General features: G+C 40.0%; 1 protein-coding gene across 19 annotated transcripts in view; it reads left to right on the forward strand.

Moving 5' to 3' along the window:
• Nucleotides 1-7089, forward strand: part of KCNMA1 (potassium calcium-activated channel subfamily M alpha 1) — a 506659-nt gene extending 499570 nt beyond the window's left edge. For 5 of the 19 annotated variants that reach the window (XM_054204517.1, XM_054204498.1, XM_054204518.1 and 2 more), the window contains one exon: nucleotides 1478-5113. In XM_054204517.1, the coding sequence (XP_054060492.1) occupies nucleotides 1478-1629 (152 nt within the window). In that variant the 3' untranslated portion in view covers nucleotides 1630-5113. Of the gene's footprint in view, nucleotides 1-1474 lie in introns of all 19 variants that reach the window. The other 14 variants (XM_054204500.1, XM_054204499.1, XM_054204501.1 and 11 more) reach the window with 5 other exon arrangements.
• Nucleotides 7090-13470: the final 6381 nt, after the last annotated feature.

Consider the following 13470-nt stretch of genomic DNA (forward strand, 5'->3'; position numbering starts at 1 on the left):
TGAGTACTCCTTCCACTCCTGCCCTGATTCCAGCCCAGATACAGCAGCGTTTCAGTGGTAAGCAAAAGTGGCAGTTTGTATTGTGCAAGTGAGACGCTAAAGCTTATGAAGCATTTTGGGTTCCCCATTGGAGTGAGAAGTAGCACAAACATGTAAGGGCAGCAGCTCTGACGTGCCACACACTAAACCTTGCATGTAATAATGGAAATGCCCGAGTTGCAGAATCCCATCCCCGGAACCATTTGTGTCCACTGCTCTGCACACCCACCTCTGGAATTTGGGGAAAGAGCGTGAAAATGGAGACAACCTCCCACACCCCATTCACAAATGCTGTCAAAGCAGAAGCACCTTATGGCCATAAGGCACTCTAAGACCAGGAGTTTATAAGTCTTTGTGTAGAGCTATCTTGTAAAGTGGCACGCCTGTAATTAAGAAATGACAGTAGTTGTTGCTCTCTAAAGAGAGAATTCTTTTGATTATTTTTTTCTTTTGTGAATTTGAAGAAGTTTTTGTCCATATCTGCATATGAACAATGCGATACAGTGGTTACAACCACAAGCAGCTGGGGAACGGCTGCAATGCTGCAGCCTCTCAGCATCCTCACTCCCTCCCACATTGCTCCCAGCCCACCTTATATCGGTACCATGAAGTTCTTCCTATGATCATGGAAACAGACACTGCCCAAAGGTACAAAAGGAAGAGCTTCCCCCAGTCTTCCTTTAAGTCCTTGCTTCCTTTGCCTTGCTGTCACGTATCGCTACCAACCCATTCAGGATTAACTTGAGCCCCTACCACAGTCCTCTGAGCATCTGGTACGTTCCATACCCCTTCCCAAACGGGAGAGTTCAGCAGCACCCAAGCAGCCAGGTTGCTAAGTAGCAATATAGTGGCCATCCCGTGCAGGAATGCAGCCATCTGGCAGCATGACTGCAAGCCCTATATTTCTTCTAGCACCAACTGTGGAAAGTTCTTCTTTACATTCTCCTGCATGATTTCTGAGCCAGCGGCAGCGACCGCCCTGGGGCTGAAGTGGTTCAGAGAAGCCTCCGACTCTTTAGGTGCTCCTCTGTATACGGACTCACATGCTCTTTTCTGCATCACCCTTGTATCATTTTTTCAATAAATGATTCAGAGGGTGTTCACCTGAACATAAAAAAAAATAAAAAAAAGAGCTGTCTTGCATTCAACACACAAACTAGCATATTGACAGTTTTCTTTAGCTTCTACTATCAAATCTGCAAACATGTCATCCTCCTTTCATGAAAAGTATTTTCAGAGGTATTAATCTAATGCACTGTACTGCTTGTAATTAGTCAAAGTCACCTTCTATTGATTGCTTTTTCTCTATAAACTTTACTGACTGCTCCCCCCGCTCCTTTTTATTTTTTTTGTGTGTTTCTGTGTATATGTGCTTCACTAATTAAAACTCTCATTTTCCCCTCCTTATTCTGTCTCTACCCGTTTTGCTCCTTAGCAGAAAAGAAATGGTTTACAGATGAGCCGGATAATGCCTATCCCAGAAACATTCAAATCAAGCCCATGAGCACTCACATGGCCAATCAGATCAATCAATATAAATCGACAAGCAGCTTGATACCACCAATCAGAGAAGTTGAAGATGAATGTTGACTCCTTCGAGGCCAGAACTATTTTTTTAAAGCCTGACAAACTTCATGAATGGTGATGTGACATTTATTCCTCTTACATGCTGAACCACTGATGGAGACGTTAAGAAGGGCAAGCTAATGGGAAAATAAAATAGACAGATCTTTGTTTGTCTGCCTTTAATATTGCTTCCACGTATTTTGGAAAATATTTCATTTATAAATGAACATAATCAAAACTAGTCATGTATAGCCTCTAGCATTTTAAATTATTTTTATTTATTAGAAAAAAAAATATATTTTTCTTTTTTTTTTCATTGTCAAGTATTTTCCCTTAAAAAAAGACAAACCTGCATATGTGGCCAGACTCCTCAGAATTTAAAAAAAAAAACAAACCTCAGTCTTTGGCTTCAAGGAGAATGATGGTCACAGTTATAAGGACATGTAATTAAGGGAGGCAAATGATATATTTACAAAAAAGAAAAAAAAAAGGTCCAACTTGTATTTTAGTAAATCAAAAAAAGAAGAAGAAAAAAAAAAAAAAGAACAGTTCACCAAAATGTTTCTTTACTGGAGGATGTGTATTTTGTTCAGCATTGACACCAGCTCTTAATAAACTGAACTTATTTATTTTCAAAGTTGGAAGTCATATTTTTCTACATTTAACATTCTTCCGAAGTATTCTTTGCTTTATTACCATATACAGCTCATCTTAGTCGCCAGTTATGTTAAGGTCCAATAACTCCCACACACGCAAACACACTGTGTTGGCCCCCCCCGCCCCCTACATGCGTGTGTACACACATAGACGAAGACACGCACACAGACGAACACACACAGACGAACACACAAACACACACACACGAGCCCGGCATCCTGGATAACTTTCTGCACCACTGGCGTGGTGAACATCAGCACCCTAAACCGAGGGCCAAGCAGATAAGGTGCTCCTAGGCGGCACTTGCTACAAATGGCAAATCCGGCAATTCCACTTTGCTTCCCATTAGCCATCAGCAGTTGCTAATTTCAAGAAGGCAAGCTTGGCAATTCCTCTTCTTTTGCCATGCATTACAGTGCTTTAATCCAGAGTGCATAAATATTGCATGAAATCATGAGTTATAAACCTTCTCATCTACCATATTTTCTTGTTCCTTACTTCAGAAGTGCTGATGGCCTCGCATCAGGCTTGTTTCTTTCGTTCAAATTCTTCCTGATATGGATAGAGGTTTAGCTCCAGATCTTTGCACTTTGGTGATAGCTCATACCTTGGTAAAAGGCACACTGAATCTCCTTTCGGTGAGTTCAGATTAGGATAAAAACTGGTTTAGCCACAGGTCTATAATCTCACAACATGAAGTTCTCAACTGATTCCTGCACCAAGCAACATCTTATTTTAGCAGTTGCTTTTTTTTGTTTTTCTTTATTTTCACTTTGCTGGGACTCCACACATAGAAGTACAGTAATAACCAAATGAAAATAAAAGTAATGAATGTATTTATTATGATAATTTACAAAAGGCCTTTGATGGGTGCCTTTTGTGCCAGCAGTTTCACAAAGTTACCAACAAGCTTTATCGCCATCAGACAAAAATGTGATGTTTGATATCTGTGCTGCAGTACCTATCCACCCAAGCATTTGATGTTCTAAATGATTTAGTAACTCTCTCGATCTCAAATTAGCAACATCTGACACAATTGTGTGAAGAAAAACAACCACAAAAGGCTGTGCTAATAAGGATTAAAACAAAATTATAGGACCCAGTCATCAGGAAAGGCAGGTTTCATTGTGCAAGTTAACTTTAGGCTTTGTAATTTTGCAGAATTGTTAAACACCACAACAAAACATACTGTGGTACTTCTATCATTAGAGAAATATCAGTGAATCAAACAAATACAAAGCAGATGAATTTATTGTGAAAACAATGATGTCCACCATATAATCCAACATTTAAGCTAAACTATCTCAGCTTTAATGTTTGTCCACTGGCTGCAGTACAAATATAACCATACTAACACCTAATAGGCTTTATTCTGGAGTGACTTCTTGGACTGTGACTACTTTGATGTTACATTTTGTAGAATAGCTATTTAAAAAACAATAACAAGAATTGTTAATACAATATCTGTAAAATTGGATGGTTTAAAATATTTCACTCTCCTGCAAAGTAAAACAACAATTTAAGCGGTTTTTTTCCCATTATTATTTAAACCATGTTTAACCCATCTCACAGTCCCCAAAACAGAAGATGATTCTGGTGAGTTCTTCTGGTCTATGCTGCTTCAGCTAGTGACACGTCATAACCTGCATCTGGTTTCTGCGTTGGGTCATGTTAAGCCTTTACTTTGAAGTCATTGCTCCTTTTTCACTTATGAACTGCGTTCATATTATAACCAGGGTCAAAAAAGCTGGTCCTGAGTACAAGGGAATGTTTGAAATTTGTGTTCAACTTCACCAAGTACATGTGATTTTTTTTTCTTAGAAGACCGTTGTTTACTGTACATTATGTCTTATACTTTACCATATACAGTGCCATTTCTGAGTGTCCTTCCTTCAGAAGTGAGCATTCACTGGATTAAAACATAGTAATGACTCAAATACAACACTCCTACGTAGCTGAGGTTTGTGTGTGTCTCTCTGTCCAGTTTAACTGTCACACCCAAAAAAAACCCATGCTGCCAACTGTACATAAATGAAGAACAAGATCTGAATATACACTCATTCTGTCTCCCAGCACAGATAGTTCCGTATGTAACTACAGATAGACAGAACACCACCTGTGGAGAGCAAGCGAGACGGAGAGAAACAGGGATAGTTACTGTTTTGCATTTCCCATTTATAGAAAAGCCAAGAGCCATCATTAATCTTTTCTTACACCTCTTTTTGATGATCAAAGACGCAGGACTGACTTCTGGCAATTGGATGGAGGAATATGTCGAAAACCTGTGGGAGATCTTTGACATTCAGCCATTAAAGACTACCATAAGGCCAGCACCACTATTCGGTTATATGTAGTTACATCAAGGCAAGTGGCCTAAGTGACAGCTGACAGACCCCATGGCGACTGATGCAGAAATAAGTTTTTGATCTTTATTAATAATTCTTACTCCTTTCTCAGAAGACAACAAAAGGGGGAAAAAAAGAAGGAATTTCAGCTTTTTCATTAACTGCATGCACAATTAATCCAGGCTAAACGATTTTTGGGTTTTTTGGTAACTTATGTTTTGGCTGGAAAGCGCGTCTGTGTGCGTGAGCGTGTTTGCACATATGCATGTCCACACATACATGTGGGTGTATATAGAGAGTATAAAAAGGGGTTGTGTATATTTATTTGCTACAAAATCATCACAAGAAGGTGGTCATAATTTTTTTTAGCTTACAGGCTAGCGCACGGAGGCATTCTATCTACTGTTTCCTCCTGGTTTGCCCAAAAAGCAGCTGTTCCTGTTAGTTATATTCACTGTGCAGACAGGAGACCGCAGAAACCTCTCTCGCTGCTGAAGCCACGTGTGCTCCTGGGGCCTCCTCTCACCCGCGCACACACGTGCTCCCACACCGCCGCAACGCTTGCTCGCTCTCTGTCTTGTGGCTATTATTTTAATTTGTCCCCTGAAGGCCACGAGCACTAAGAGGAAAGGCTCAACCTGTCCTCTGATGGGGTGTTGTTTGGGTGACAAGTGCAAGATATTCAGCATCTAAATGAGACTTTTTTTTTAAGGCCTCAATGTGACTGCTTGTAAGACGATAGGTATGTGATGTATTTCTTAATAGGGGAAAAAAAATGCAAATGTTTCCTTGTACTTTTCAAAAACTTTCTAAAACTGCCGCCTCCATTTTAACAGCTCTTCTTCTTTCAAATCAGCATCGATGGCCAAACAGTAGGAAGCACATGTGGCAGAAAGTACAAACGCCCTTGCTCTGGGTTATGATCAGTTATAGAGTGCTAAAGGCTCTCGGGCAATGTTGTTTTCCACCTGTAACACCAAGGGACCCTGCAAGTCCAAAAGCCAGAACCGTAGGGACAGAGAAAGCCGGGCGTGTGGGACACGACACATCCAGGTCCTCAAGCAGGTGGCTGTTTCCAATTCATCGTTGATGGGAAAGTCAGTGCTGCTTATACAAGGTGAAGGCCATGAGCTTCAGGATAATGAGGATCCCGTGTAGCCTTATTAAGCCACACAGATGTCTTGAAAGAGTTGATGAGTCTTCAGCAGCTTACAGACTGTACAAGAAGCCAGGTTTAGCTACTCTAAAGATTTCTTTTTTTCTTTTTCCCCATTTTTGAATTTTAAAGGCCACCCAATGACTCACGCAGCATGGATGTGAAAAGACTTAATTGGTCTCAGCTGAATGTGGAAAAGGGAAAAAGTAGTTTGCATGTAATGTACAAAAGACACGACAAAAGTATTATCTGTAGCCTTTTATTATAAGTTGTTCCGTGGTGGTGGGTGAGCTGGTTGTATTTTTTTGGCCAGTATAAGGAAAATTTGCATTCCTTAAACTCTTCGTAGTGTAGGAGAAGAAGGAGAAAGTATAATAGCACATTCTCATTCAGAGAGGACTGTTCTTGTTGGGGGGTGTGTGTCTGTGTGTGTGTGTGTAAACTACATCTACCAACTACCGCAATAATTGGATGCATAAACTAATGCACGACCAAAAAAAAGCAATAATTTAAACATGGGTAACAGTGCATGTTTTCACTGCTTGGTCACTCACGGGCGAATCCATAAACAAGGTCTCAACTGCTCTGTTCTACCTGCCCCACATGGGCTCAAAGTTAACACAGAGCAGGTGCTTAAATGGTTTTATCAAGGAGCAGGTTCCTAAGGGCTTGTGGCTCCCAATGTATTTGAAATGAACACATAGCGAGGTCAGGCTGTGTGCGTGTGTGTTGGTTTTGTTGGGTTTTTTTTGTTTTTGTTTTTGTTTTTTAAAGCTGTTGTTCTCATTGTGAATTTCTTTAGCACCAAAAGAAGTGTGTGTCTCACTTTTCATATCTAGTTCTAAAGCTGCTTAAACAAAATAACTAAGTGTGTGAAAGGTGATGAACAGGACAAAGTGAAAACAGAAAGCCTTTCCCTGTCTTACAGTGGATTGGCCTGGGAATATCTGTCAAAGTCAATGGCAGAGGCATAGCGAAATTCAGGGGAAAAGAGAGCTCTTTATATTCCTTCTTTTATTTTCCTCTCCTTGCCATCTGAACTACCAATATCCCCAATATATGAACAAGGACTTTTATGATTTTTATTTTTATTTCTTAATCCTAAGGGTGTTTGAACAATCCCAGGCTTAGCGGATATATATATATTTTTAAATTCGTTATATATGATAGGTATACTAATATTTAGTTAGCAGCCGTAATATTTGTATACTTTATACTGAGCAATACTAGTAGGTGTGGGTACAGCCCCCATCTGAAATAGCGAAAGGAATGGAGTAGCTGTTCAGCTGTGGCCACTGCCTCGGATGGTACACAGGCCTATAGTATTGACAATTCTGCCCCAGCATTTATCAGAGCTATATTTATACACGTAATATATCTATTCTGCACAGATATTCTCTGCTATAGAACATTCAGCCACATTGAAACTGTATAGTCTTTAATGTGCAGTAGTCTATATAACCAATTAAATTCCACAGAAGTTAATAAATAGGACTGCTGGTCTAACGTATCTGTTTTATCTAATGGTGTACTACTGTAAACTGTTAAAATGAGAAGGGGTAGGGGGAAAGAAGAGAATATAATTATAAAATACTTTTTTATCACTTTTGGGTCTAATTTAGAACACTATCTAACTTAAGAAGCTAAACACAGTAACGCTGCATCAAATTAGAACCTTAGTGAAGTTGAGATAAAGCTTCTTACTGCTTCAGTCAATACATTTTAGAGGAGATCTTTATAACTTCAAAAAAACAGACCACCCCACAACACAACATATAGGCAGTTGAATACATGTAATAGAAAACATCATAGACTTTTTTCAGAAACCAAACATTTGGCATATGAGCACTTCGTTGACTGGATGATAGTCAACGGGAACCACATAAAAAGGTCAGCAGGTCAGTTATCTCAAGTTTTCCTTAAGTAGCAGTTAAAAAAATGCCGCTTCTGCGATGGCATAAGTTGGAACACACACGCTTAGCCAATGCAAATAATCTAACCTCTGTCAAAAAAAAAAAGAAAAGTTGACATAACTTTAATTTTCGCATTTCTGTAGAGTTCAAGGCTGATGGTTTTTTTCTTCCTTCAGAAAAAAGACACACACGCAAACACATATATACAATATATTTTGATGGCTACACGTGTCTATTCGGTTATAATCTGGGAGTGGGGATGGAGGGGTACACTGAGAACCAGCTATCATCTTAACTTAGAAGTTCATCGAGAAAAAGGAGTATGACTTCATCATTTTACTTTTTACCATTATGGGTTGGTGAGAGAGAACAAATGCTGGTGCTCAGAAATGATCTACCTGACTTTGTCATATGTAATATCCAGTGATAAATATATTGTCCTGTAAAAAGGGTTTGTACATAACTTGTACATGGTTTCATTTTGTATTTTTCTCAGATTAAAATTTATGTATTTGTGTTCTAAAAGAAGGAGAGATTGCTGTGTTTTCTTTTTCTCTTTGAGACAGGCTGTGGCCCATAAAGTTATGCAACATGCATCATCAAGTCATGAGTAATACTTTATTCACAAAACCAATGCTATTAGTACTTTGAACTAAGACTAACCCAGCTGCCTTTCTCTCTTCCTCGCCCTCCAGAGTCAGCCCCTTCCTAATAATGATTAATATCAGCTGCCGTGGAAGATGCTGTGAGGGCTGTAAGTGAATAATTCTACAGTAAGAACAAACATCACCCTAACACCAGTTATGTACTTAAATACAATTATAATCTGGTATAATTTAACTACTTTACGTGGTTGAACAGGGCAGCTCATGGCTCTTTTAGCTTTGTTAGGTCAGGTTTATGATGGAGTGATAATTTTGCTAAGCAGTCCAAAGAATTTCTCATCTCTCATGACAAGTGCATTTAAAAGTTATTTGCAAGGTTTGAACTATGCTGCTTCTATTGCAGCGCAGGAACTAGGTACAATCCTACATGCAACTGTATGTTTTTAAATTTAACGCCTTTTGGAATCTGTAAGATTGTGTGCATGTGGCTGGCATTCTGCTATTTAAAATAACCTTGTCATTAAAGTTGACATCATTAATCTGTGCAGCAGCATCACCACAGTGATTTGTAATGCAGCACAGTATAATAAGCCTTGTTTGATTCTGAATCATGGATAGGAAAGGGAAGAACGCTGCAAAAGATGCAGTTAAAGGTCAAGAAAACCCCCCAAAAGTACAAATAGTTAATTTGGCCCTAACTTGGAGGTAAATAATGTAAAGAACCTGGTATAACATGGCTACACTGGTGTTTTCTAAGCAAATAGAGTGTTTCAGGGACAAAAAATAATCAATGCATGACAGTATTTGTGCAGGACTATGGAGAACTGTGTAACAACTGGCCCAGCACCAACATCAGTGAAGCAAACTGGTCCAAACCTCACCGAGTACCCCTGTCAAAACCATCCTTAGAGACTCTGACTGGGAAAGGGAGTTTATGCACCATAAAACCCGTGATGTCTATCTAGGACAGTTCAACGAAAGGACTACTCTGTGTTCGTAGATCTGCACGGAGATATATACTAGATCTCCTTTAAATGTTACTCCTCGACCTGATCCGATCCCTTCATGGTGTCAAGCACTGACTAGTAAGTTTGGTTTCTAATTACTGAAGGGGAATGATAACAAGGAAGTGAGGGACAGCAATATCAGTCCCTACGAACAGGTACCCATTTTAAGATGGGAAGATAATTCTTCATCACAGGTTTAATCAGGTGTCCGCTACCTGCACAAGAATCCATACGGCAAAATAGGTTTTTATCTATATGTAGTTATCCATGAATATAAGTGTGGTTGGATGTGTATATTTATATCTACGCATATATGTCACTACCTGCTTATTTTTTTTAGGGTATTGACTCTGAGATGGCACAGCTTGCTGTCAAAAACACTTAAATCAAACCTGGAAATAGAATAGCTAAGGTAAGAAGCCCTGTTACTCATCAGCACCCTATGCAGTTCCCCTGAAACAGTAGTGTAGTTCTCGTCAGCAAGTGGTTGCAGCGAATGACCAGGCTGCTCACACCTTTTCTGGCCTATGAGGTAGTCCTCACACTCTTTCAGAACACTTTCATTAGCATGCAATTGCCTCTTGCTGTATATGATGACACATATGAATTTTGTTATGAGGTGATTTGTAAGCATGGTTTTGGGCATTGAAGGAGTGCCGTTGTAGGGCAGGGAAACTGTGACACAAACCTTTGCCTCACAGCCCAAAGGCAAGGTCAAACATTTGCCATAATCTTCTGTAGCAAGAAAAATAAAAAAGACACACACAAAGAATGAGCCTCTTTCCAGTCCCCCTCATTTACCACAACCCCACCCTTTGCTCCTGCAGCCCCTAGAAAAAAAGTACTGATTTAAGAAAGACTGTTAATCTTTCACTTCAAAGGTAGAGGATGTTCAGGCCTATTTCTAAGTATTACGGAAGGGGCCATCAAAGAGCTTATTAAGGGAGTCCTTAAACAATTAACAGTTATTGGGCATTACAGCCATCCCAGCTTACATCTTTTCAAGCTCACAAGTTTTGCAAGCTCACAAGTTTTGCCAGCCACAGTGAAAGAGTACCCAGTTAATGACAGTAGTAGGGATGAAAATCCTGAGACATGATGCACCGCTTTCAAAAACAACTTACCGACATTATTTTTTTTCCTAGACAATGGAAGAACTCTGCTTCCTTCTTAGAGCTTACAGTTTAAAGGCAAAAAACCGCGGGCTAACGTTTGGCAATCTCTCTCTCCCTGAACCTTAACAAACTTTAGACAGGGCTAACATCCAAAAAAGGAAAAACGTGAATCTTGTCACCAGACTGTGGTTGTACCGTATCTGCTAAACATGACAACGGAAGAGGTGTGGGCAGTGTATGTGCCGGGTTTATGGCCTTTAACCTCCACTTTAGTTGTGCATGCCCATGCAGCTGCAGGGAGTAGTTGATGGCACATCATATTACAAAAGAGCACTAAACCAGAGCATATCATAGTGCAGTCACACCAGGTGGCCTGTATGTTACACACTGAGAGAACAACATAAACTGGAAAACCAGATTTATATAAATCAGTTCATTTTCCCATTCCCTGAATACATGGGACTGACACATAGCATTTTAAATAAATAAATAAATGAAGAAAGAACAAAAAGGCATCTTGAAGTGAGAAGAGAAATGTGTATATATACACACTCCAGTAGCCAAAATTCAGCTTTCTGAGCAGTTTTTAGGGTTGTGAATTTGTTTTGTTTCGTTTTGTTTTGTTTTGTTTGGTGGTGGCGTGTTTGTTGAGCAGCAGAAGCCAACAGTGGGCTGTATCATTGATATATGCAACTCTGTTAGACAAACAGGGATGCGTCAGAGGGTTAGTAGTACAGATGTAAACCCCCTGCTTCTAATCAATATTGACTTGCATGGAGTAGCTACAGGTTTGTGCTTCATAACTTCTTTGAAAAAGTCATAAATCAATTTAATCCTGCAGACTTGAGCTCTTAAGTATAGAGAATATCACTAAAAATGTCTTTAAATACAAAGAATATAACAATAATAATGTAAAAGATATTATTGGGCATTATAGTAAGTGACAGATAGCCCACCACCTGCACTCTAGGCTGCTGACTGCCTCCTAGAGTCTCCGAGAGCTAACACAGTCCTTCTTAATCATGAAGTTAAGCCTTGTCATAATGACACTTTTGATCATTCTTCCTCTGCAATACATTATACGGCTCTCAGCACTAAGCTTTTTGTAGCAAAAGGTTTTGGTAGAGGGCATTAGAACCTGTACTCTGCTTTTTTGTAAACATGACTGAAGGGCATTTTGGTTATTTAGTTGTTCTGTACTAAAGAGCAGTATTGTATTTTTTTTTACAGACATACATATACATGCCTATCTATATGTACATAAATATACATAAAAGGACTATATGTATCTTTCAACTAAACGGCTGTTTACCACATCTGTAACTTGACTAAAGGATTTTTCCGCTTTGGGAAGGTAGCTGGGGCAGGGGAAGGGCACAGTGAGGAAGCATTGCTCTCAGTGAGGCAACCGCGAGGCCTTTAGTGGTGACAGGTACCCTGTCACGCACAGCCAGGCCAGCAAGTCCTACATTGATAACAGAAGGCAAAAGCAGGGTAACTGATGAGCGTGAGGGACTCCAGTATCTTGGGACTGACTGCCAGTGGCACAGTATTTGGCTGCAAGGAGATCCTATTCCAAACAGGAACATGAAGTCACTCTATGACCTGAAGAGGTTAAAAAAAACAAAAGAAAAAAGCCGGGGGGGAGGGAATAAGGAGGAAGATGGAAGCAATGTAGCTATTGTAATGGAAGACATTTCAGCAGCTCCTGCTACCTTATTCTTTTGTAGATGTATACAAGAGCTGTGATAAAACTTGCAATAAAGGATCTGAATAGCCTCAGAAAGCTTGACATGTTATTGCCTCAAAAGCTGTGTGCCAGGGAGACAAAGGACACGAGTGAAACCAGTGGGAACTCTGTTGTCCTCCAGTGCAAGAGACAGTTACTCGTGGACAGAAGGAAAAACCCACGCTGCCCCAGAATTATCCCCAGCAAGGCGGGATGTGAGGCACTTACCTGTATGCTTCCTACATGCACAGGGTGGGTGGACGTGGGGCCCATATCAACAGCTTGATTTCTCCTCCAGAGCCCTCTGCTGGGCTTGCCTGATACCTGGCTCACTCTTTGCTGGCACTCTCGTGTAAAACCACACCTGGAGAGTCTGGGGAAAGGCTTCATGGCTGGGACCTGCTCCTTCTTAGCCTGGATTTGCTACTGTAGGGACTTTATCATGCAATTGCATCCTAAGGAGCTAGCTAATTACAAATGTGCGTGAGTGAAATCAAGTGAGAAAATCTTTACAGTGTATCATCAGAAGAAAAGAAGTTGTGCATTCATGGTGGGTATTTGATAAAACTATGCATGTTTTGATCCTGGATCTTCCCTTCCTCCTCATCCTCTTCAAGAATGGTGACGAGGGACTGAAATCTATCAACTATCCCCATCAAAAGGAGAAAATATAGAAAGTGATAGCCTCATGTCTACCCTCTGTCGCTTATCTGTCTCATAGCTTCCTTCTAAGAAGGAACTCCATTTCTGAAGCCAGTGCTTATTCTTAAAGTACAACTGTGCTGCTATACACCAGCCTTTATTACTCTGAATTAATATTCAGACTTTCTTTGTCTTCTGTAATGGTTCTATGTGATCTTTACTCTTTTATACAGAAAGTGAGTTCACTGTGCCTGGCTGCTTCATAAGCTACCACGAAGACCTAAGCCTTCCAAATAGGCATTATGTATCTAATAAACTCTAGCTGTGAAAGAAAACAGGGAAATAAGTGCAGGGGCAAATAACTTAACAACGTCCAAACCTAACAAAATGGGAAATAACATAACAGATTTCATCGGCAAAGATTTTGTGCAGTCTTGGTTAAGTCAGAAAAAAACCTTAATTATTTATCTATGAGGACTTGAAGTATGTAGTGTCTCTGCAGCTAAGGTCCTAAGCATGATTTCTGGCTATTTGTGCTTGACTGACCTCTTCAAAAACACTCTCCCTCCCCTCTCCCCAGGCCTGAAAACACATATACATTATTATAACTTATTTGCAGAACAACCGTTATGCAAAAATATTCATCAACCTCTGGGTGTGGTTTGCCTGTTTTTACTTTCTCATTTATTTCCAGCA

The sequence above is a fragment of the Rissa tridactyla genome, chromosome 6 (genome assembly GCF_028500815.1).
Source record: "Rissa tridactyla isolate bRisTri1 chromosome 6, bRisTri1.patW.cur.20221130, whole genome shotgun sequence".
NCBI lineage: Eukaryota > Metazoa > Chordata > Aves > Charadriiformes > Laridae > Rissa > Rissa tridactyla.